General features: G+C 46.7%; 1 protein-coding gene across 3 annotated transcripts in view; it reads right to left on the bottom strand.

Annotated features, from left to right (window-relative positions):
- Positions 1-2,441: 2,441 nt before the first annotated feature.
- UNC13B (unc-13 homolog B) overlaps positions 2,442-20,317 on the bottom strand; it is a 216,937-nt gene continuing 199,061 nt past the window's right edge. For 2 of the 3 annotated variants that reach the window (XM_040631566.1, XM_040631565.1), the window contains 18 exons: positions 19,785-19,874; positions 19,314-19,442; positions 17,089-17,216; positions 16,372-16,457; positions 11,154-11,280; positions 10,806-10,902; positions 10,443-10,586; positions 10,067-10,144; positions 9,477-9,554; positions 9,146-9,234; positions 8,760-8,912; positions 8,513-8,636; positions 8,348-8,404; positions 8,077-8,157; positions 7,007-7,154; positions 4,541-4,633; positions 4,202-4,361; positions 2,442-4,031 (listed from right to left, as the gene is read on the bottom strand). In XM_040631566.1, the coding sequence (XP_040487500.1) occupies positions 3,746-4,031; positions 4,202-4,361; positions 4,541-4,633; positions 7,007-7,154; positions 8,077-8,157; positions 8,348-8,404; positions 8,513-8,636; positions 8,760-8,912; positions 9,146-9,234; positions 9,477-9,554; positions 10,067-10,144; positions 10,443-10,586; positions 10,806-10,902; positions 11,154-11,280; positions 16,372-16,457; positions 17,089-17,216; positions 19,314-19,442; positions 19,785-19,874 (2,148 nt within the window). In that variant the 3' untranslated portion in view covers positions 2,442-3,745. Of the gene's footprint in view, positions 4,032-4,201; positions 4,362-4,540; positions 4,634-5,466; positions 5,524-7,006; positions 7,155-8,076; positions 8,158-8,347; positions 8,405-8,512; positions 8,637-8,759; positions 8,913-9,145; positions 9,235-9,476; positions 9,555-10,066; positions 10,145-10,442; positions 10,587-10,805; positions 10,903-11,153; positions 11,281-16,371; positions 16,458-17,088; positions 17,217-19,313; positions 19,443-19,784; positions 19,875-20,317 lie in introns of all 3 variants that reach the window. The other variant, XM_040631563.1, reaches the window with a different exon arrangement.

Here is a 20,317-nt window from a genome sequence, read left to right as displayed (position 1 = left end):
TGATCCTAATCAGAACACTGCAGAAACCAAAAAGAATCTAAACATATTAGTCATCTTCTTTGGATTTCAATTTCCATTAAGAGCTCAAAGTGTTGGCTCAAAAAATGACCCAAACTGAAGTCCTACATCAGGGGCACAAACTCAAATGCCTATCAGATGCCAGGCAAATAAAGCAAAGCCCACTGTAGTAAACAAGGAGTAACAGAGTCTAATGAACTATATAGTAAATTAACAGTTGCTTCTCAGTTCCAACCACCAGTTGCTTTGTGGGAATGTGAGTTAAAATTAACAGATCTTCTTTTTCTTCTTCTTTTTTTTTTTTAAGCTGGGAGTCTGCATTTTTAAAATGTGATCTGGTTTTAAATAGCTACTAATTCAAACTTGCAAGGCTGTTGCAAGCCATGGGTAACCAGCCAGAGTTTAACTTTTTTTTATGGAGTAGGTCTCCTGTGCCATATGAGAGAATGATAGCAAATGTGCCACTTTCAAGTCAAATGTGGTATAAGATTTATGCTTTTTTTCAGCAAATCTGGATATTGCTGGAGAAGTGGACAAACTCCATGAGTTAATAGAATGTGCCTTAGCTAGGGGTTTGGGGGTATCTGCTTCAGGAGGTAACTGTATAAATGTACCCCGCTTTTGGGAAGTGTTTGGTGGGGAATAAAAATCCTCTTTGCTAGGTATTTGGGCAAATATATCTTCTCTGGAGTGCCTGGGAAATCCTTATGTATACTCAAGTATGGGGAGAGGGCAATAACCTCGGGGACTATCGAGAGAACAGTTTACAAGAAAGTATAAGGACAGACAGGTATTAGTAGGAAGTACACAGAACCGTAAGAATCTCAGGTAGTACGCGGTTAGTCTCTTCGGTGTTGGGAGGGAGAAGGCAATAACCTTTCCTCCGGCGCCACCTTCGGGCGCTTCTTGCTCACCATTGCCTTGCAGCCGTCAACTCCAGCGATCTCCATCTTAACGCTTTCTGCGCAGGCGCCCTAGAGCCCCAGGGTTGGGCCTAGCGCGGAGCCCCGCCTCTGACCACGCCCCTCCCTAGAAGCCACAAGCCCACCTCCAACCACGCCCCTCTTCTGAGGAGCCCGCCAACCGCCCCTGCCCGCCTTGGTTTCCCGAAGGTGTCCTGCAGCTGTTGGCCTGGCTCTAAGTACCTGAACGCCCTCTGTGCTGGCCGCTAGGGAACACAGATGAAATACTGAGACCTTGCCTTGGGTGGATCACACGGTTTTGAGGGAAGACAAACAAGTAAATTATAACTATGTAAAGTGCAGTTTGAAAGGGTTCAGGGCTGGTTGGGTCCTAAAGGTTGCCACGAAGTATCAGAACCTAGAAGGCCATGCGAAAGCCCATAGGCCATGCCAGCAAGGGGGAACAGAATGTGCAAAGGCACAGAGGGATAGGAATGCACAGTGTGTGGGGGGGGTCAGAACTACAGGTAAATGCTTTAAAATAGCTACAGGATGGTGGGGGGATGTCTGCACTGTCCTGGAGGGTCTTCGAATTTCAGCCCAAAGTCTCTATGATAGATAGCCACTGAACAGTTTTAACAGGAGAGAGACTTACCAGAGTTATGTGAAGAGGGCAGGGGCAGAACGAGGCAGGTGATTATCACTGTAATCCAGACCAGAGGAACTAAAAGCCACTATTCCATTTGTGGTACTGGGAACTGAGGTAAGACAATGGATTCAACAGGTAAGTTTAAGGCAGAAATGATAGAAGGCAAATGGCTTGGGGAAGAAGGAGGAAGTTTAAAAATGACTGGGTAACTGAATTGTAAGGATTTATTTAGCAAGCAAATGGAAATGAGGAAATGGAAGGCTGGAGTTAATCCCCTGTCCTGTGCTCCCACTCAGCTCCCACCCTACAAGGGCTAAGAAACTAGGTAAGCACTTTCTGTGTCAGCTTCTCTGATTCCCGTGGCAGGAGGCCTCACTTCTACCTTGTTTCTTCCAATATAGGAGGAGACTTTCTATTCCAGCTTTCCTTCCTTGAATTTTCCCCAATGAAAGGCCAATTTCTACTCCTAGGCCTACTCTGTTCTGTACAGGGCAGCCTCAGCCCTCCCAGAGGCACACCTTTCCCCAGCAGACGCTTACCTTGTCCTCACAACATGGATTAGTTTTTACTAGCACATGACATCTCCTACTCTTCTGGACCTTCTGCAGGAAGCTGATACCTTGGGTCCCATGACTCTGTTAACTAGATTGGTGGTCTCAGGTCAAGGCCAAGGCCAAGATGCTAGCCCATTTCCTGCTTTCCTGCTTGGTCCTTATCCAGAGCTGCTTTAGGTTCCACCTCTAGTCAGCAGGGGGCGGGGGGGGGAGGAGCAGTGAAGGGTCAGGTACAAAATTTACCATTATACAGGATTATACAGGATAGTCATTTCTACAGCTTTCCACACCTTAACAGAATTACCAGACCCCAAAGGCTGCTATAAGTTAATTTATTATAGACTAGGCAAAAATGTCCCGTAACAATGGCACATACAATAATTAACAACAGCAAAGATGCTTAGTTTCTTGTTACATGTAATGGCCAGTACAGTTGTGGATAATACAGAGTTCTCAGGAGGTCCAGGAGGCTGCTACCAAGGATATCCAAGAACCATGTCACATCTCTGATCAAGGGCCTGAGAAGTCCATATGACCTCCTGAGTCTGTCTCTGACTTCCCAGGGAATGTTGATGCCCCCTCCATCCAGCCTGTACAGAGGGATCATAGTCCAACCTCCTTCTGTAGGGTTGAACATCTGTGAGGGGAACAGCAGCTGACCTAGATGGAGGGGAGTGAGGCCAAAGACTAGATTCTTTCTGCAAAGGAGAGGACAACCAGAAGGCAGTAGTAGCCATAGGTGAGGAGCACTCCTTCTAGACTGGTTTCTACAATTTTTGGCGTTGTTCAGAGCCTAATCAAGAAGAAAATACACCCCTCTCTCCTGGATCCTTCAACTAGCCTCAGGTACATACACAAAGGAATAGCCTCTCATGCCCTGAAACATCATTGCTCCCCTTCCTCCAGAAGTAAGGGAGGGAGATTTCTGGGCAAGTGGCCTCTGGTGCTTGGGTTCCAAAGAATATTCTGCTCAGGGCTCTGAAGTATCATGTGAACCTCATTCTACTCATGACATACAATATGGAGGAAAGGATTAGCACAGCTCATTTCTAGAAGGTATCTTGTTCAGTCTCATAGCCTTGTTTTCATGGGGCCACACAAAACCAGTGGATCCTGCTCAAGGGAGAGTCTAAATACTATTCTGTATGTTCCTACCCTGGCCATACTCCAATCCAGACTATAGGGCTCAGCAACACCTGGAGGCTCAACTGACCATTTAGCTAACCAGGTACATGCTCCAGGCTCTCTAAACTTGTTCTTCTAATGGTTGATATGTATGGGTCTAGCTGGATAAAGTGTGGCATAGAGAGGGATGGAGATGGGGTGTGGGGTGAAGGAGTGTCTACCAAGAATGGCTGACACTCTCAGAAATGTCTGTCTCTCCCTTTATGGAAAACCTATGCTGTAACCCCCATAGCCAAGCTCCTAGCACCACAGACCTGCTGGTCAGGGATTCGTGACCCTTTCTGTGAAAAGCCATACTCTCATCACCCCAAATTTTTCCTTTAATTTCCTTAAACTGAAGGAGTCAGCCTCTCAACTATGAGGACCCTACATAGTAACTCTCACTGGCCCTGACTTGTGGAACTGATGCCATCAGGTTGGCACAGGAACCTAGGTGCTCAGCTCCCCTCTTCTATGGAACGAGACTCTGATTTGAGCTTCACAAACTCTCGAGCCACTTCGTCATTGCTCCTCTGAGATAGAATCCGGAGAATAGTCATGCCTGTCTCATCCATGTGGATCTTCCGGCCCAAGGGGCACCAGCAAGCACAGCTGCCCTTAGCTGCCACATCCCTCAGAGGCATCACAGCCAGCCCCAGAACACGATCCTCACGGGCAAAGCAGTAATCCTTCACACATATTTGCAACTCATAGGCTTCTGGTCCCTCTTCATTTCCCAGGAGGCTGTGAGCACAGGGGGACGGGGGTGGAAGGGAGGAGGCCAGAGCTGAAAGAGTCTTCGACTGAATTTACCCCAGCCATCATCCAACCCATCCCTCCTCTCCCCTCTCAAGTCTTACCCCGCAGCTCACCCCCATCCCAGAGTCCTGCAGGTTCCCTACCCCATAACTCACAAGTGAAATGTCTCGTTGTACTTGGGAGCCCAGTTGTTGCTCTTTGACTTGGTTGTGAACTTCCTCTTCTTGTCACTTTGGTGTGGGCCAACCATGGTCACTTCCACAAAGGGCCGGAACATACCCGCTGTTTGCCACTTGAGGTCATTGGCAGCTACCACTGCCCAAACAAGGGAAGCCTGTGAGGGATCCCACCAAGTGCTCCCAGTTCTTGAGCCCCCAGGTGGCATTCCCTTTGGAGGAGGGCTAAGTTGGAGTACTGAGATAAAGCAGCCCCTACCTTCAACTGAGGCCACTGCATAAGAAAAGGTCTAAGACCTGTAAGTCTGTGCCACTCACCTTTCACTGTGACCTTGTGCTCTCCAGTTCCAGGATGTGTAAACAAGTCCACCTGAATAGAGACTTCTCCCACAGGATCATCCACACCAGACCCTGAAGGACAGATGGACAGTTGATCCCTCACTGAAGAACTCTAAGACTTCAGGCATAATTACCCCAGGTAAAACTGAGGAGTTAGGAGGCCACCACCTTACACCCTAAAGCCTGAAGCAATCACTCAAAGTAGACACGGGGAAGTAAGCAATGGGAGAAGGGAAAGCAAGGGGATAAGGAACGAAGCTGTGTATTAAAATACATTAGGCTGACAACATCTTAGGTGAAATGTTCCAAAACTGCACCAGGAATCTCTCAGGTACCCCAAACCTCTCTTACCTCCTAGGCTGAAGAATTTTTCATTGAAAGATATTAGAGAGAAGGACAGTACTGCCACCTTGTATCTTTGGGAATTATGTCCACCCCATGGTGTCTTAATGGAACAATGTGGGTCCCTTCTCACCAAAGCAACACTCTCCACTCTCCCACCTATCCTCAGATTCCAGGAGGCCCCTGGTTGGGAGGCTGCCCTGCTCAGACTTTGTCCTTTTCACACCTGGATCCCTCCACAAGCGACTTCCCCGTCCCAATCTCTGGCCAGTTTGTAGGCTCCCCTCAGCAGAGGTCTCACTATTTTGAGAAAATACCGGTACCCTGCACCCCAGATAAAACTTCTTTGTCCTCAAGTGGAGGGGTGGGGGAATCCTGAGGACAGAACTATTGTCAACTCCATCTCAGACTGTATGAATACATTGCTCAACTCTAAGACTTGGGATAGAGCTTCTGAACTTTGACATATGGCTCCCCTATCGCCAGCCTAAGCAGCTCATTCTAGTTCATAGGGAACAGTGTTAGCCTATGTTAGATTCACGCATGCAAGGTATACAACATACCCTTTTCCGGCCGAATGTCCTCATTAGCCGTAAACCTAATACCTTTCCCATCATGCACTGAGTGAGAACAGGCAAGTCAAGAAGTAGTAGCAGCAGCAGGACAGAGAAAGAAGAATCAGTTAGAGGTCTAAGGAGATAATAGCCATTTGGAGCAACTCTACACATATCTTGAAGGAGCACAGAGATGAGGTGGAGAGAGAAGTCAAAGAGCTGGGGTCAACGCCCCCAATGCTCCAAATTAGACTTCATGGGTCAAAGATCAACCAGATCATGGGGAAAAGCAAAAGAACATACAGACAGAAGGATTCGAGACCATCAGCCCAGGAAAGAGAGATGTTATAAGCTCTAATTTCCTAGGCCTTAAATGATAAAGCAATGGGTACAAAAGGCACACACACACACACTTGATCCTCCCTGCAGTAACCACCCTTGCTCTTACCACATATGTGCCCATTTCAGCCTCTCCTCATCTTTACATCTAGCCTAAAGCTCAGAATTTCTAAAAAGCCTTTCTGGATCAACTCAGATCCTTCCCTGATGTTACAGGTCTTTCCATGTACAGCTTCATAAAAGATCTCCCTGTCCCCTTGAGCAAGGCTCATAACTTCTTGGCTCTCTCTTCTTCCCATCCTGGACTTGAAATAAGAACAGATGTGGAAAATGGAGCAGTACCGCAAGTCCCTTGCATCTTTTCACCTTCTATCAACTCTAGTCTAACTGCTTAGATCCCTCTTCCCCGTCAGGTCAGCTCTGTGCTCTGAATCCACAGCTCAGGAAGGCCTAAAACCTCCCGCTCCCGCCATCAGATTCACTCCTCCAGGCATCACACCCGGTTTCCCCGGAAGAAGAAATAACAAATGTGCCCGAAAGTCTTTCCTGGGAGGGCCCTGCTCCAGGGCTAGGGGCAGAATTTGAGTCTGAACCATATCTAGGTAGGTGTGTTTTGTTATAGAGAGGCCTGCCTAAAGACAGGGTGGGATTCTGAGGACTGGAAGTCACTGGGAGAAAACCACCGCCTGGGTCCCTATACATTAGCATCACCCATGAGGCTGGAACCTCAGCTACGCACAGAGCCCCATGATCCACATCTTCTCTTCAACTGCTCCCATAGTTTGCCTCTCCTAGTCTTTTTCCTCATCCACACTAGACAGTCTGTAGTCTTTTGCTTTCTCTCCCCAGGACAACTTCCAACAAGATTCCCAAAGCTATGAGTTTTCATGGTGTCTCAACCACTCATTTTCAAGGCTTCCTGACAGATACTTCCTAATAGGGTATACTCCTTGATAAACATGCACTAGCCAGGCAATGTCTGGGAAAAGAATCTCAGGCACATTTCCCAGGTCCCTGTGATTTTCCTGTCTGGTATGGGTATGGTGTGGGGGGTGAGTATTGGGGTCCCTTAAGAAATCCTGAGATCTGAGTTTGATAGACTCTCTGAATAAGTACCTGGATCCTCCCTAAGGGCTGGAAGATATTGACTCCCTAGAGGCAGAAATGTATCAAGGAGCGGAGATAGGGACCCAAAGCTCTTAGGCCTTACCCTGGGCAGTCTGTGAGCGCACAAATGTTTTGATGAGTGTGTCTGTGGTCTGTGTGTAGAGAGACAGGGCATAGCGTAGGGACTGCAGATCTGGGCTCTTCTCCAGGAAGGTTTTCTTCAGCCCATTACCTCCTGCATGGAAGTATTGCTGAAAGACAAAAGAATACCTGCTATAGCCTCCTCCTCTTACAGAGTGGCAGCTTTCCACACTGTCCTCAGAGAAATCACATCTGAGCAGAAGCTCAATGAAGATGCCAAAAGAGGATGATGAGGGCAATAAGCCTTTCAATAAACAATAAGATCAGGAATACCACAGAGAGTCAGAATCTCTCAGGTGAAGAGTATTTGGATAGGAGCAGTAAGGAATGGCCACATTCCTGGATGTGGTCTTTGAAGTATGGATCTATCCAGACAAGCAAAAATATGGAATAGAAGCATTTCAGGCAAAGAGAGTAGCCAGAGTGCTCTTTTACCCCTCTGAACTCTCAGACAACATTATACTTATGACATACCTCTCCCAAGTGCCCTGCATCACGGCTCATGTGTACCTGCCTTATTACAGCCTTACCAAATTATAAGCATCTTAAAGCTAGGAACTATATCAGATTCTCTCTGTATCATTCACAGTGCACAGTGCCGTGTGCATATGTTGCCTGGTTGAATGAAGGAATGGGTAGTAGAAAACCAAAACGAATTTATACATAAGTGGAATAAGGAAATTTCTGCCAGATCTGGGGTATGAGGATCTGGAAGATTAATTCCCACTGGGAAATAATCAGGAATGGCAATAAGGAACTAAGTAAACTGAACTGTACTCAAAACCCAGGAATAAGTGCTCTGGGTCTGTGGTAAGTCATCTGAGACCATAAAGGAGGTAACTTTTGGTTGCTCCCAAGCAGAAATATGGACATAGCAGAGAAAGAAACAGACATAAAAAAATCACTCCCTTCTGGATGTGGGGTGGCAAGAGACCAGTGGACATTAGTCTGGCAGCGTGGAATGCCAGGGCCATAAGGTAGTGTGAATGAGGTAGGGTAGTATGACTGTCTGGAGAAGGGGGAGGTCTCCACCTTGATGGTGTCCAGAGCGAGGTCAAGGATGGCACATTGCTTTGGAGTGAGACTCCGGGTTTCCTCTCGTACCATGTGGTCCTGGAAACCCAGAGAAAGCAACAGCATCAGGACAGCTTGGGGCTTGTCATGACAGTCTTTCCCCCACCTGCCAGCTCACCCTACACGGTCCTTTCATTCTCTTTCCTCTTCTGTCTCCAAAGCTCAAATTTCCTTCCTCCTGGCACCCTGTCACCCCCAGCCTCAGAAGGACCCAATACATCCACAGTACCTTGAGTTTGGAAAGATGGCTCAGCTCCTTGGCAGCACTGAAGATCAGCTGGGTGCCCTGGGCAGAGAGGGGATTGGTCAAAAGCAGAGAACTCCAAACTCGATCAAGAAGTGTGAAGCAAGATAGGGGAGACAGCAGGAGAAAGTGGAAGGGGAGTGTCCTTACCGTTTGGTCAGTGAGTGGGGGCAGAACAATCATTCTTTCCATTGTGTTCATTACCACCCGCCAGAGCTCCTTCAGTACACGCTTCAGGACTGTCTTCTCACACACAGTGGCAAAGAGTGTGAGGCTGTAGGCCCACGTAACAGGTAAGACTGGAGTGAGAGTTTGAGAGTCCCCTTCCCTGAGGGGCTTCTCCATCTCATTGCCTCTGCCCTGCCTGTCCCATAGGACAGTCGAGTGCCGTACTCACTTGCCATCCAGGAAGTCCATGAGAGGCCGGAGCACACTGTCTGCATCCTGAGCCACTGAGGCCCTGGCGTTGGGGGATGCATTCCCTGGGCCCCGCACCTGGCCCAGGATGTCAGCCATTTGTCGAACACACTCATCAATCCGCACCTGAAAACTACACATGTGCCCGCAGTGCAGCCCTCCCCTGCCCCAACACACACTGTCCCTGGAGCAGCACCAGCTATTCAGTCCCACTCCAGCATACTCCTGGTGCAGCTCCAACAGGGACAGCCAACAGGAGAGGGAAGATCCACACACCGGCAGCTGGATGGAGGGTGTGGGCAGGAGCTTTGGGATTGGCCAGGGGCCATACCTGGCTCTTACGGCTGTGTGTTTGGGGCCACTGACCTGTTTCCAAATACCATGCTGAGCTCATCCAGAACTGTATTGAGTTTCACCTGCAGCTCCTTCAAACTGTCTGCAGCTTCAGGGTCCAACTGTATCCACAGAAAGTGTGCTTGGCTGAGCTGGTTTTTGTATACTTTTCTCCCCTCCTGTGCCCCTAACTCCTCCCTCAAAGGGCCTTTACCCCAGTGCCTACTTAAATCCCTCAGCTTAAACCAGCCCAGACCCTAAGCTAAATTGCTGGTGTATACCTAGTCAGGAGAGGGTAGAGTTCTGTGGCCGGGGAGCTCAGGAACAAAGGGAAAGTGCAGCAACCCCACACCCTGAGACTTACCTCCTTGCCTCCCATGGCCTCAAACATTTTCTCCAGCTGGACCCTCAGTTGCTGCATGTTGTTCATCAGGATGCAGGGCTTTGGGGACAGATGGAGCTGTTGAGTCTGGACTCCTTTCAGGATAGGACCTATCAGCCTAGGTACCTCTCTCACACTACTCCAAAAACCACAGGGAATTTACAACACATATTATATGCATCTCTTCCTAAGCACTGAGATCTGGAACCAATTCAGACAGTTCTCCTTGAATGAAGACTAGGAGCAAATGTTTCTGTTTTAAAGCTGGGTGGTGGGCCTCAGGTGTTCATGGTATTACCCCTTTAACTCTTTGAATGTTTTATAAAATTTTTTTTTATTAAAAAAGAAAGATTAAGTAAAGCTGTAGCTTAGTAGAAAACAAAATACCAAATGAAGGCTCAGAGGAACTCCTAGTCAAGTTCTTATTATTTTGTATCATAATCTCAAGAGAAGCCCTACTGGGAATCAAGTCAGGAGCATTACCCCCACCCTCAGCTCTGAGGATAGCCTCAAAAGCAAGGATTCAAATGTCTTCCACTCTCTTCTCTAGGGTCCCAGGGCCTGACCCTCACCATTTTCTCCTTTGTGCAGTAATCTGGGAAGCTCTTTGACAAGATGTTTGCATACTGCATCAGCACCTTCCCGATGGTCTGGGGGGGGGGGAAAGAGAGAGAAAAGGAAAGGAGAGGGAACCCTTAGCTCTCCCATCCCAGAACAACAACAACAGGGAGGTACAGGGGAATCTCACAGTAAGGGACAAAGTTCCCTCTCAAACTAGAACAGCACCAAGATAAACCCACCAGTATCCCCCAGACACAAGCACATGAGAATGGGGTGATGCCAGACTTTACCTGAAGGCCACCACAGAGAGGAACTGAGCTCGGACCTACCATGAGGCTGTGAGCATGGTAAAGGCGAATGGAAGGGAGAAGGGAGGGTCATGGTCACCTTAGCAAATCTCCTCATGTAGTGGGCAAGGATGTTGGGGTCTGGGCATTCCAGCTTCCGGATGATCTCGAAGCTCTGGTTGAGCTGTGTGAAGACGTCCACCACAGAGCAGGAAAAGAGTGCATGCTCTGATGTCTGCTGGAACTAAGGAAGGCCAACAACAGGATCGTCATCTTCAGCCACTACCGTTTCCCAAGTGTATAGGGTTCAAAAGGGCTCTGCCCAGCAGGGGTGGCTCTTTGGCCCTCAAAAGTCCTCTTTATGAACTCCACAGGGAAGAAACTAAAGCCCTGGAACTTTTGCTAGCAGCTAATTGCTGGGAGACCTGGCCTGACCCCTGTGCAGTCCAAGCCTCCAACTTACCCCATCCTTCTTATCTCGTTCCAGGGCCCCACGCAGGAATTCCAGGGACACATCCTCATTTTCATCCAGCCATTGCAGGACAAACTGCTCAAACCACCTACAGCCAGGCAGGAGAATTGGGGATTGGAGCCAGTGGCTGGCATATGCCATGTGCCTAACAGCTCCCCCAGACTAGGGTCTTCAGAAAGATAGGGCACGGTTTGATGCTTTTCTCTTTCTACAACAGAGCCCAGAACTGGCAGTCTCAAGACTGGCTTGCTAAACTGAACTGAAGACACAGGTCCTGCCCACCCCCTAAGGGGGGACCCTCCCTTCCCTTCCCTGTGTAGTGCCCACATGATGACTCACACTGGGTACTCAGGCACCTGTCCCTGGAGGGCAGGCAGATCTCGCACATATTCATTGTGGAGCCACTTCACCTTGAAGTGTAGGTTCATGTAGTCAGCACTCTTACACAGCCGGTCTTTCTCATGCTCTAGTGGTGGGGAAGGAGGCTGAGTCAGGTCCCAGCAGTAGAGGCCATGGTTCCTGAGCTTTCCCAAAGCAGCAGATCTGGTCAGGCAGCTCTGTCAGATGTCTTAGAACAAGGGTGACTCCCAACCACTTTCTCACAACCATCTCCCCTACCAGTACTCTGCTTTCCAAGAGCCTGGCCCAAATCTTCTTTTAGAAACTAAGCCAAACTCCTAGATAGGGTCAATAGTCTTCTTGCTCTAGCTTCTGGAAGTGTCAACTGAGATACTGGCCTCTGGTCAAGAAGAGGAGAAAGGGATGTGGGTGCTAATGTTGATTAGTGGGAAGACTGCCCAGGACTAGAGAGGGAGGGTGGTTTCCTAGGACTTCTCTCATCCTAGTAGCTGGGCCATTCCCTCAGATGGGCTTAGATGCAGCGATGAACAGCTATACACAGCATGAATGAGTCAATGACAACTACACAGAGACAGGGAAAACCAAAGTGGGCCCAAGCTGATAGAAAGAGCAGTTAAGCAACCAGAGTGTAACAGCATCTTGAGGTAAACTGACGTGCCCCAGAACACAGCTGAGACACTGAGAAAATGAACTCTCCAAGAAGTATGCAAATAAGAATAGTCAGTTTGGAAACCATGGAAACACAGCCAGATGAAAGGGCTATCACGCTGTAAAAAATGGGATGCTAATTATGGACTCCAAAGGTCATCTAGCTGGATCTCCAGAGCCTTCTGGAGAATCCAAGACAAACATCACCCCTGCCCAGAATGCCTGGAGCACTGGCTACAACCATAGGTTCTCTTCATCCATGCCCTGTATAGATAAAGCATTAATTTGAAATGATAAAAGCCAACTGTGTGCTTACATATAATATAATGGAAAAAGCAAGCAAATGGGGAAGAGTACTGAGCAATAGAGAAAGGAAGGTCAGGGTCCTTGTGACCTCTATGGCTCAACTCAGAGTTTCTGGGGGTGATGCTTCTCCACATCAAGGCAGAAATGCAATCTGGGCAGCTGGCCCTTGTGAGGTAGTACCACAGACACTTGAGGAGGAAGTGGGAGCCTGGGATTCAGCCTCAAAAGGCCCCCAGTCCCAGGAAATTTCATCTCCTGGCACGGCGGGCAGCACCACCTCAGGGGACTTCAAAGAGACTTCTCAGGGCTTGCCTGTTCTCTTCCACCCCACACTCTGCTATCCTTAAACCAGTCCATGAACCTAGAGACATAAAAAGGTACCATGAGGAGTGCTCTCCTTCCTTCCCGTTCAGTAACCCACTAGAAGTGGAGGCTGTACTGCTCCAGCACTCCAAAACTCCCTAACTGCTTTCTTCTAGGGACCTTCAAGTTACTGTATTTCTATAGTTCTCCCTTTCTCTGTCAATCCATTATCTGTACTCTGGTCCCAAACCTCAATTTCTATATTAACTTCTGTGGTACAGAACGAACAGGATGACTGCTGAAACACTGGTCAAACTTTATTCTAACAAGTCCCATGGAGTCATGCTCCAGTAAAGTTGCTTGAGGCTGTTGTTGGGGGCAGAAGTACAGGGATGGTTAATCTCTCAAAAGGGGCAATCAAGTCTCTAAATCTCCTGCCCCTGGTTTCACATTCCTCCTTCCATGCATCTTTCATCTTTGAAGAGTTCTTTCAACCTCATGATCTCAATTATCCAGCTTGCTGCTATCTCCCCCCAAATCTCTCTTTGGTTCTGGTATTGTCTGTCTAAGGCTTTGATGGAACATCTTGCTTAGCCAGAATTTAACTCTAGTCCCCATCTTTTGCCATTTAACATCTCCAGCTGAAGCTGAACTGAGTACACACACTAATCTTGTTCAATGCTGAGCATCATTTTCAAGTCTTCCTTCTTCCTCTTTATTTACATCCAGTAAAATCACCAATCCCTATTAATTTCACCTCCAAAATTTGTCTGGAATCTATCCATTTCTTTTACACAGTCATCTGCCTAGGTCTTGTTCCCACCATTTTTAACCTGGATTACTACAATAGTCTCCAACCTGGTCTTTCCTACTCTAAACCATTTTCCACACCATAGCCACAGCGAGTGGCCTCTCCACGTTATACACCTGATCATGTCAATCTCTTGCTTAACATGGGATTGCTGTTCAGTGGCTCTAAACTGCCTTAGGTTGGAGTCCAAAAGCTTAAACATGGCTTACCACCTCCTTTATGATCTGGTTGCCCTACTTTTCTATCTTCATCTCCTATTTATCTCTCCCCCCTACACTCTAACCTGCTAGTCACACTGAACTACTGCTTCCAGTTCCCCAAGCATGACATGTCTTTCTAGACCCCATATCTCTGAACATACTGTATCCCCTACCTAAAATGTCCTGTCTCCCTTTCCCATCACTACTACCTTCCTTTCCCACTAGCTAAGTCCTACCATCCTTCAGGTTTCAGTTGTATATCACCTCCTCCAGGAAGTGTTCCCAGGTCCTTTTCTCAGGTCCTAGAAGCCCTCCCAGGTGTAGATTACACTGTTCTCCTCTTAGCACCCTATCCTTATCCCTTTTGTGGCACTTATAACTTTGAACTGGAACGGCCAATTTATATGTCTGTTGTCTAGACTGGTGTGTGAGCTTCTCAAAGGGCTGGGTCTATGCCTCATTCATCTCATTGGGGTTCCAACAACTAGCACAGTGCCTCACATAAAGAAAATACTTAAAAAGCACTTAGTGAATGGGCTGAGGATCTACTGCAAATGGGCATGAAGAAGCTTTCTGTTCTATATTTTAATTAGGATAGTGGTTATCCAAGTGTGTGTTTTTGTTAAACTCATCAGATTATACTCTCAGAATGTTTTTATTTTATGTATGTAAATTATACCTCAATAAAACTGACTTAAAAAAAATGGGTGAATGATACCATTTTCACAGTTGGAATCAACACTATCCTTTTATCATCCAGGTCTCCAAACTCCTCCCCTTGTCTTGCCCTCCACATTCTGACAGTCATGAAGTCCTGTTACAACTTCCTTCCAGTACCTATCAAAACCCATTCTTCCCTCTCCAATTCTCTGCTCTAACCCCATCCCCTCAGCCCTAATTACTATATCATCATCTGCAGTCCCCGCTTCTAGTCTCTTCTTGTTCTAGCTGCCCCATTTTCCCCTGATGTGAAATCTTTTAAAAATGCTGGGTCATTAAAAAAAAAAATGCTGGGTGATATACTCAACTTACGAATCAATGAACATTATATCAAAAACTAATGATGTACTATACTTTGGCTAATTGAATTTAAATTTTAATAAAATGCTACTTCCCAGGGCTCCTGCGTGACTCAGCTGGTTAAGTGTCTGACTCTTGGTTTTAGCTCAGGTCATGATCTCAGGGTCATGAAATCGAGCCCTGCATCGGACTCTGCACTGGGTGTGGAACCTGCTTAAGATTCTCTTTCTCCCCCCTCCCCCTCCCCACCCACTCACAAGCTCTCCCTCTCGCTCTCTTGCTCTCAAAAAAAAAAAAAAAAAAAAAAAAAAAAAAAGCTACTTTGCTCACACTGCATCTCTGCTCATGAGCCTGTGGGGTTTCTTATTGTCCTTAATAAGATTTATTCAGTGCCGAGTAAATGCCAAGCAGTATGCCAAGTATGTTGCACATTACTTCATTAGCTCAATGACACAGATGCTATTATCACTCCCATTTTACGGATATGAAAATGCGAGCTCACAAAAATTGGGCTAAGAACACACTGCTGATTAGGTGGTGAAAGTGAGATTTGAAACCAGGTCAGCATTATTTCTTTCTCTTAAAGCAGTTTTCAATCCTTTTGTGTTTGTTGTAAACATCAGCAGAACTCCCCTTTCAAAAGAAATCTCACCTAGAACCCCATATAAGATTGATAAAAGCAGAACTGACTTAACTGGCACCAGGTGAAAGGCCTGGAGCCCAGCAACCCTCTCCTCCTACCTGGATATTTCCTTTTCACTCAGCTCCTAAGATACCTCTGTTTGAAAACCTCTGCCCCACCTCATACTATCCCTCTTGTGAAACTGATTCACTTTTCACAAGTATTTATCTTCCCCCACCCCCTGAAACCCATCAGAGCTGGGATTCTTCAAGAACTTGGACCATACTCCCCCCTCATTAGGCTTGCTGAGTGCTACCTGGAGAGGGAACAGGTGACTTCCTCACTGGCCTGAAAGGCTAAGGCCTAGACTACAGCCCCAAGCTTGAGCCAGTGTGGGCGAGAGGCAGCCACTGCTCTGGGAGAGAATTCCAGAATGTGCATGTACAGTCTCTGGCTGTCTCAGACTTTACACAGATCTTCAAGATTTCCTTCAACCTCAAAACTTACTGCTCCTAAACCTCAAGAGTTTAAGTGAGGGCTACCCACTTTCCCTGCCACTCCACCAAAATAACAGATCCAGACTCTGATTTGTCCTTGCCCCAGACTGCTCCCTTTCCTTGTAGGTCCACTTGCACGGACTGAGGAGACAAACTAACGTATAGAAACAACAGGAATGGCAGCTAAATAAGTAAACACAGAAGGGTACAAGTGGGAAGGTTGGATACAGGCAGACAGCGATATCTTTGTGAACCAAAGCAGGAAATGAATAAAAGAAAAAGCTGAATGAACAAGATGAATAATAATTTGTCCGTGACACTGCTTTACAGGAGAAGGGAGGGAAGAAGTATCTTTCTGGATTTTTCAGAACAGCTTTTAAGGAAAGCCAGGCTAGGCAGTCTCTAATAAGAGAAAATAATCTTATCTGTGTATTTAAGGTTCTATGATTCTTTAAAACTGTAAAGCTAAACTTCACAAGACCATACTCCAGGAAGGGGGCCACTTGAGAAGACCCAGCATGGGATGAGTTGATCTTTGGGCTAGGGAAAGTCTTAAACAGGCACTTGCTCTAAAGCTGGAAGGGGAACTCCACATCTACACAGCCATTTCCATTATTACTTTGGCTGAACCTCTGCCTACCTAAGGACTCCTGACATGTCGGCCTAGAATCCCTCTAGTTTCCCAAAATATCATTCACCCAGAACTTGTCATTGTTGGGAGAGGAAAAGGACAGCAAACAAGGTGCTTGGGCTAGGGGCCTACAGCCCACTGCCTTGGGCACACCCTTACCCTCCAGTGCATATTTCATGTCTTGGGCAAAGAGCTGCCACATCACTTCTGCGCTGACTTTTCCCACATTCAACTCCTGAGGAAACCTGGATGACGGAAGAAGCCACAGTCAGAGAACAAAGCAAGAGCTATTTGATTTGATTCCAAAGATAATGTGCCTAATCTCTTGGAGGTCGGATTGAAGAGAGGAGAAGCCTAGGAAACAGGACTAGGCTCAATCTGGAGAAAGGGACCCAGGAGCGAGTGGGAGGACAAGTGGGGGCAGAGGATCCCCTCAGGCAAGGTGGGCCCAGGGAAGAGGATGCCCAGAAGGCAGGGATGTGAGGCCCAGAGGAGAAGGGATGAGGCTAGAAGGCAGGCCCAGGCTAAAGAAGGTGGATGAGAAAGTGCAAGGAGGTGGGCATCAGCCCACTTTATTCACAGTGAACAGACACATACACACATGGTCTCTGGATCCCCTGGGACTCCTATGGCAGCCATTCCCAGGGGCCTCTCATTCCAGGGAGGCTGGCTCAGTCTGGGTAGGGCCCCCCATTATGTTTCCACACCTGTCTCCAGAAACAGTTACTCAGAAAGATACAAAGAACAGAGGGACAGACGGACGTACAGGAGGAAGAGGTGGCACTGCAAACACACAGAGATAGGAAAGAAAGAGGCTGTTAGACAGATGGACAAACCAACCACCAACCACACAGGGCCAAGTGGGTTGATACGCACTGGTTCAGAACGAGCGTGTAGGAATTCTTATCTTCCTCTATAATGGACACAATGAGCGTGATGAGTTTGGGCCAAAAATCCAGGTTCCGAATGCTGGGTCCTTGTTCCTCTGGAGGTAGTTCCTGTTTCTTGTTCCAGAGGAGACAGTGGGAGTCAGAGTAGAATATGGACAATGTTTCCATTCTTCCTCTTGCTCTTCCCCTCCCCATACCCTTTCCTCTAGAATCAGGTATTCTTCTTCTTCTAGAGCCTATCTTCCACAAGACTGCCCATGTTCTGTCAGAGGGGTGACTGTTGGGAGGTCCTTATACACAAAGAGTCCATCCCAGAGAACTTCTCTCCCCAGCTCCAGGGCACTAATATGATAAGCTTGGTCAGTCTAGGAGACATAAGGATGCCTGCCCCCGCTTCCTCATTCTCTCAGTAGCTATGAGTACAGTGACTCCTCAGCCTAAGTAAGTTTCCCCCTCCAGCCTCACTAAATAGGTCTAGTTCCATGTGACCCCCCCACTGGCAGTCTCCTCTGACACTTCCCCTACATCATCACACACAGAGATACACATCTCAGCTCTGAGAAGCTCCTTCAAGTTCTGCAGGAGCTACTGCACAGACCTAGCATGCAAGTGGGTCCAACCTTCAGTGGGTTAAGGACTTCCCTTAATCTCATGAATGCTATTAGGAGGAAGACTGTATCTAGGAAGCTATTTGCCTAGCTGTATAAGAAACGGTCTTTATGAGCCAAGAATACTCAATGGGGATAGGATAGTCTCTTCAATAAATGGTGTTGGGATAACTGGATATTCACATGCAAAAGAATGAACCTGGCCCCTATCTTATACCACTAACAAAAACTAACTCAAAATGGATTAAGGACTTAAATACAAGACTTGAAAACATAAAACTCCCAGAAGAAAACATAGGGAAAAAGCTCCTTGACAACGGTCTTGGCAATGATTTTTTGGATAGGACACCAAAGTACGAACAACAAAAGCAAAAATCAATAAGTGGAACTACATCAAACTAAAAAGTTTCTGTAGCACAAAAAAACCCCCAAAAAACAAAAAAACCCACAAAATGAAAAGGCAACCTACAGAATGGGAGAAAACATTTGCCAACTTTATATCTGGTAAGGGATTAATATTCAAAATATAAGGAACTCATATAACTCAATAGCAAACAAAAAAAATCTGATTAAAAAATAGGGAGAAGACTTGAATAGACATTTCTCCAAAGAAGACATACAATTGTCTAGCAGCAAGGGGTGTTGGATGGCTCAGTCGGTTGTCTGAGTTCGGCTCAGGTCATGATCTCAGGGTCCTGGGATCAAACCCTGAATTGGGTTCCCTGCTTAGCTCTTTCTCTCACAAACAAACAAACAAACAACAACAAATGCCCAGCAAGTACACGAAGAAGTATTTAATATCACTAAACATCAGGAAAATGCAGATAAAAACCACAAAGAGATGTCACCTTACAACTGTCAGAATGAGTATTTTCCAAAAGGTAAGAGATAACAAATGCTGTCTGGGATATGGAGAAAAGGGAATCCTGGTGCACTGCTGGCAGGAAATGTAAACTGGTAGAGCCACTACGGAAAACTGTATGGAGGTTCCTCAAAAAATTAAAAAGAAAACTACCCTATGATCCAGCCATCCCACTTCTAGGTATATATTCAAAGAAAATGAAATAACTATCTCAAAGATTTATCAGTACCTCCATGTTTATTGTAGCATTATTCATAAGAGCCAAGACATGGAAACAACCTAAGGTTGAATAAATCTCAGAAGACCATGCAGTGCAGAGAGAAGTGTCAGAGGGAAAAGTTAAATTTCCACAAGCTGGTAGTTCAGACAGACAACTATGGATCTCAGAGGAAGCCAGCCTGGAACAAATTAAGCTTGGGAGAGAAAAAAGACTCTGAGATGGACTGAGAATTCACTTACTCACCCCCTAAAACTGCCCAAATTTTGGTTACTTACTTTAGCACCAAACTAAAACTTACTATTGCCACTTGTGCTCAATTCAGTTACGTCACATCTTGTCCAATGGTCCCTATCAATTCACAAATGTCTCACATGGTCTAGAAGGTCCTCACTCTACTTTACTCACCCTCAAGAACATCAAGGACTTTGTCCTGAGCTCCCTTCCACCATAACCACAGTAAACGAAAACCGGGGATCCAAGAGCCACTGACAGTTGGTCCCACCTGATCCTGAACCTCTTACCAGCTGGTACTGGCGACTGTATAGGTCATGGCAGTTGTTGAAGATATACTCATATGTGGAGTTCAAACAGGCCTTGACACAATCCTTTACCACCTGGCTGGCTCTTGGAGGGCTCTGCAGTTCTTGCACCTGTCAATTAATAAAAGAAATATGGGCCCCTGGTCCTGCTCACCTGAGTGGGATCTCCTCCTAGAATTCCCCTCGAACTACTCAAGATCCCATCATCTCTTGATGGGTCCCTGGGCCTTGCATTAGGATGAAATTGCTAGAATATCTGATTGGGAGAACCGCCCATCCCATCCCTTTTGATCCATGGTCTTCTCAGATGTAACCCAGGGAACAGGTGTACGGCAATGTGGGCTTAGAGGTGATGACTACTATAGCGTCAGATTGTGCCCAATGATTCTTATTCTCCATGTTCCTGTGGCCAGGTGCCCAGTCCATCACCATCTGGCCCAGTTTATGTCTTACCTTCATTCTGAAGAAAGTAATGCTGGTCAGCAAATCCACTGTTGACTTCAAGTCCTGAAGCCGCTCAGGGCTTCCAGCAGGGAAATTATTCTGTTGCAAATTGAGCAAATTTAGGAAAGGAAAAGAAATATGAAAGCCTCCCTGCCAAAAGCAATGAAATAAAAAGCTTCCTTTACTGCTACCCGCTGGGATTTTCCCCAGTTGAGCTGAACAAAAAAGCTGTAAAACTACAGGTCTCCCTCTCTTTTCTACTGACACAGACAGGCCCTTGCCAAAAGCAGGGGTTAATAATCCCCAGCCCAGTAAGCAACGCTTCCTACAGCAACCCTACTTCCCATGCAATGTGTGAGCATCTGCACAAATGAAAACAGAGACACACACACACATTTATATATACACATTTTTCTTGGGTAAGATTCTTACACCTAAACAGTGAGTTCTTCAACAGTTACAATGTAACTATATATTCTGGAATATAAGTGGAGCCACACTACAGACCAGACTGAGATCAAGGATATATAGTAATCAAAGCA

This window comes from Ursus maritimus, unplaced genomic scaffold (genome assembly GCF_017311325.1).
Source record: "Ursus maritimus isolate PB19 unplaced genomic scaffold, ASM1731132v1 scaffold_17, whole genome shotgun sequence".
Classification (NCBI taxonomy): domain Eukaryota; kingdom Metazoa; phylum Chordata; class Mammalia; order Carnivora; family Ursidae; genus Ursus; species Ursus maritimus.
Note: the sequence above shows the minus strand (reverse complement) of the source record. Positions and strands in the feature narration are given on the sequence as shown.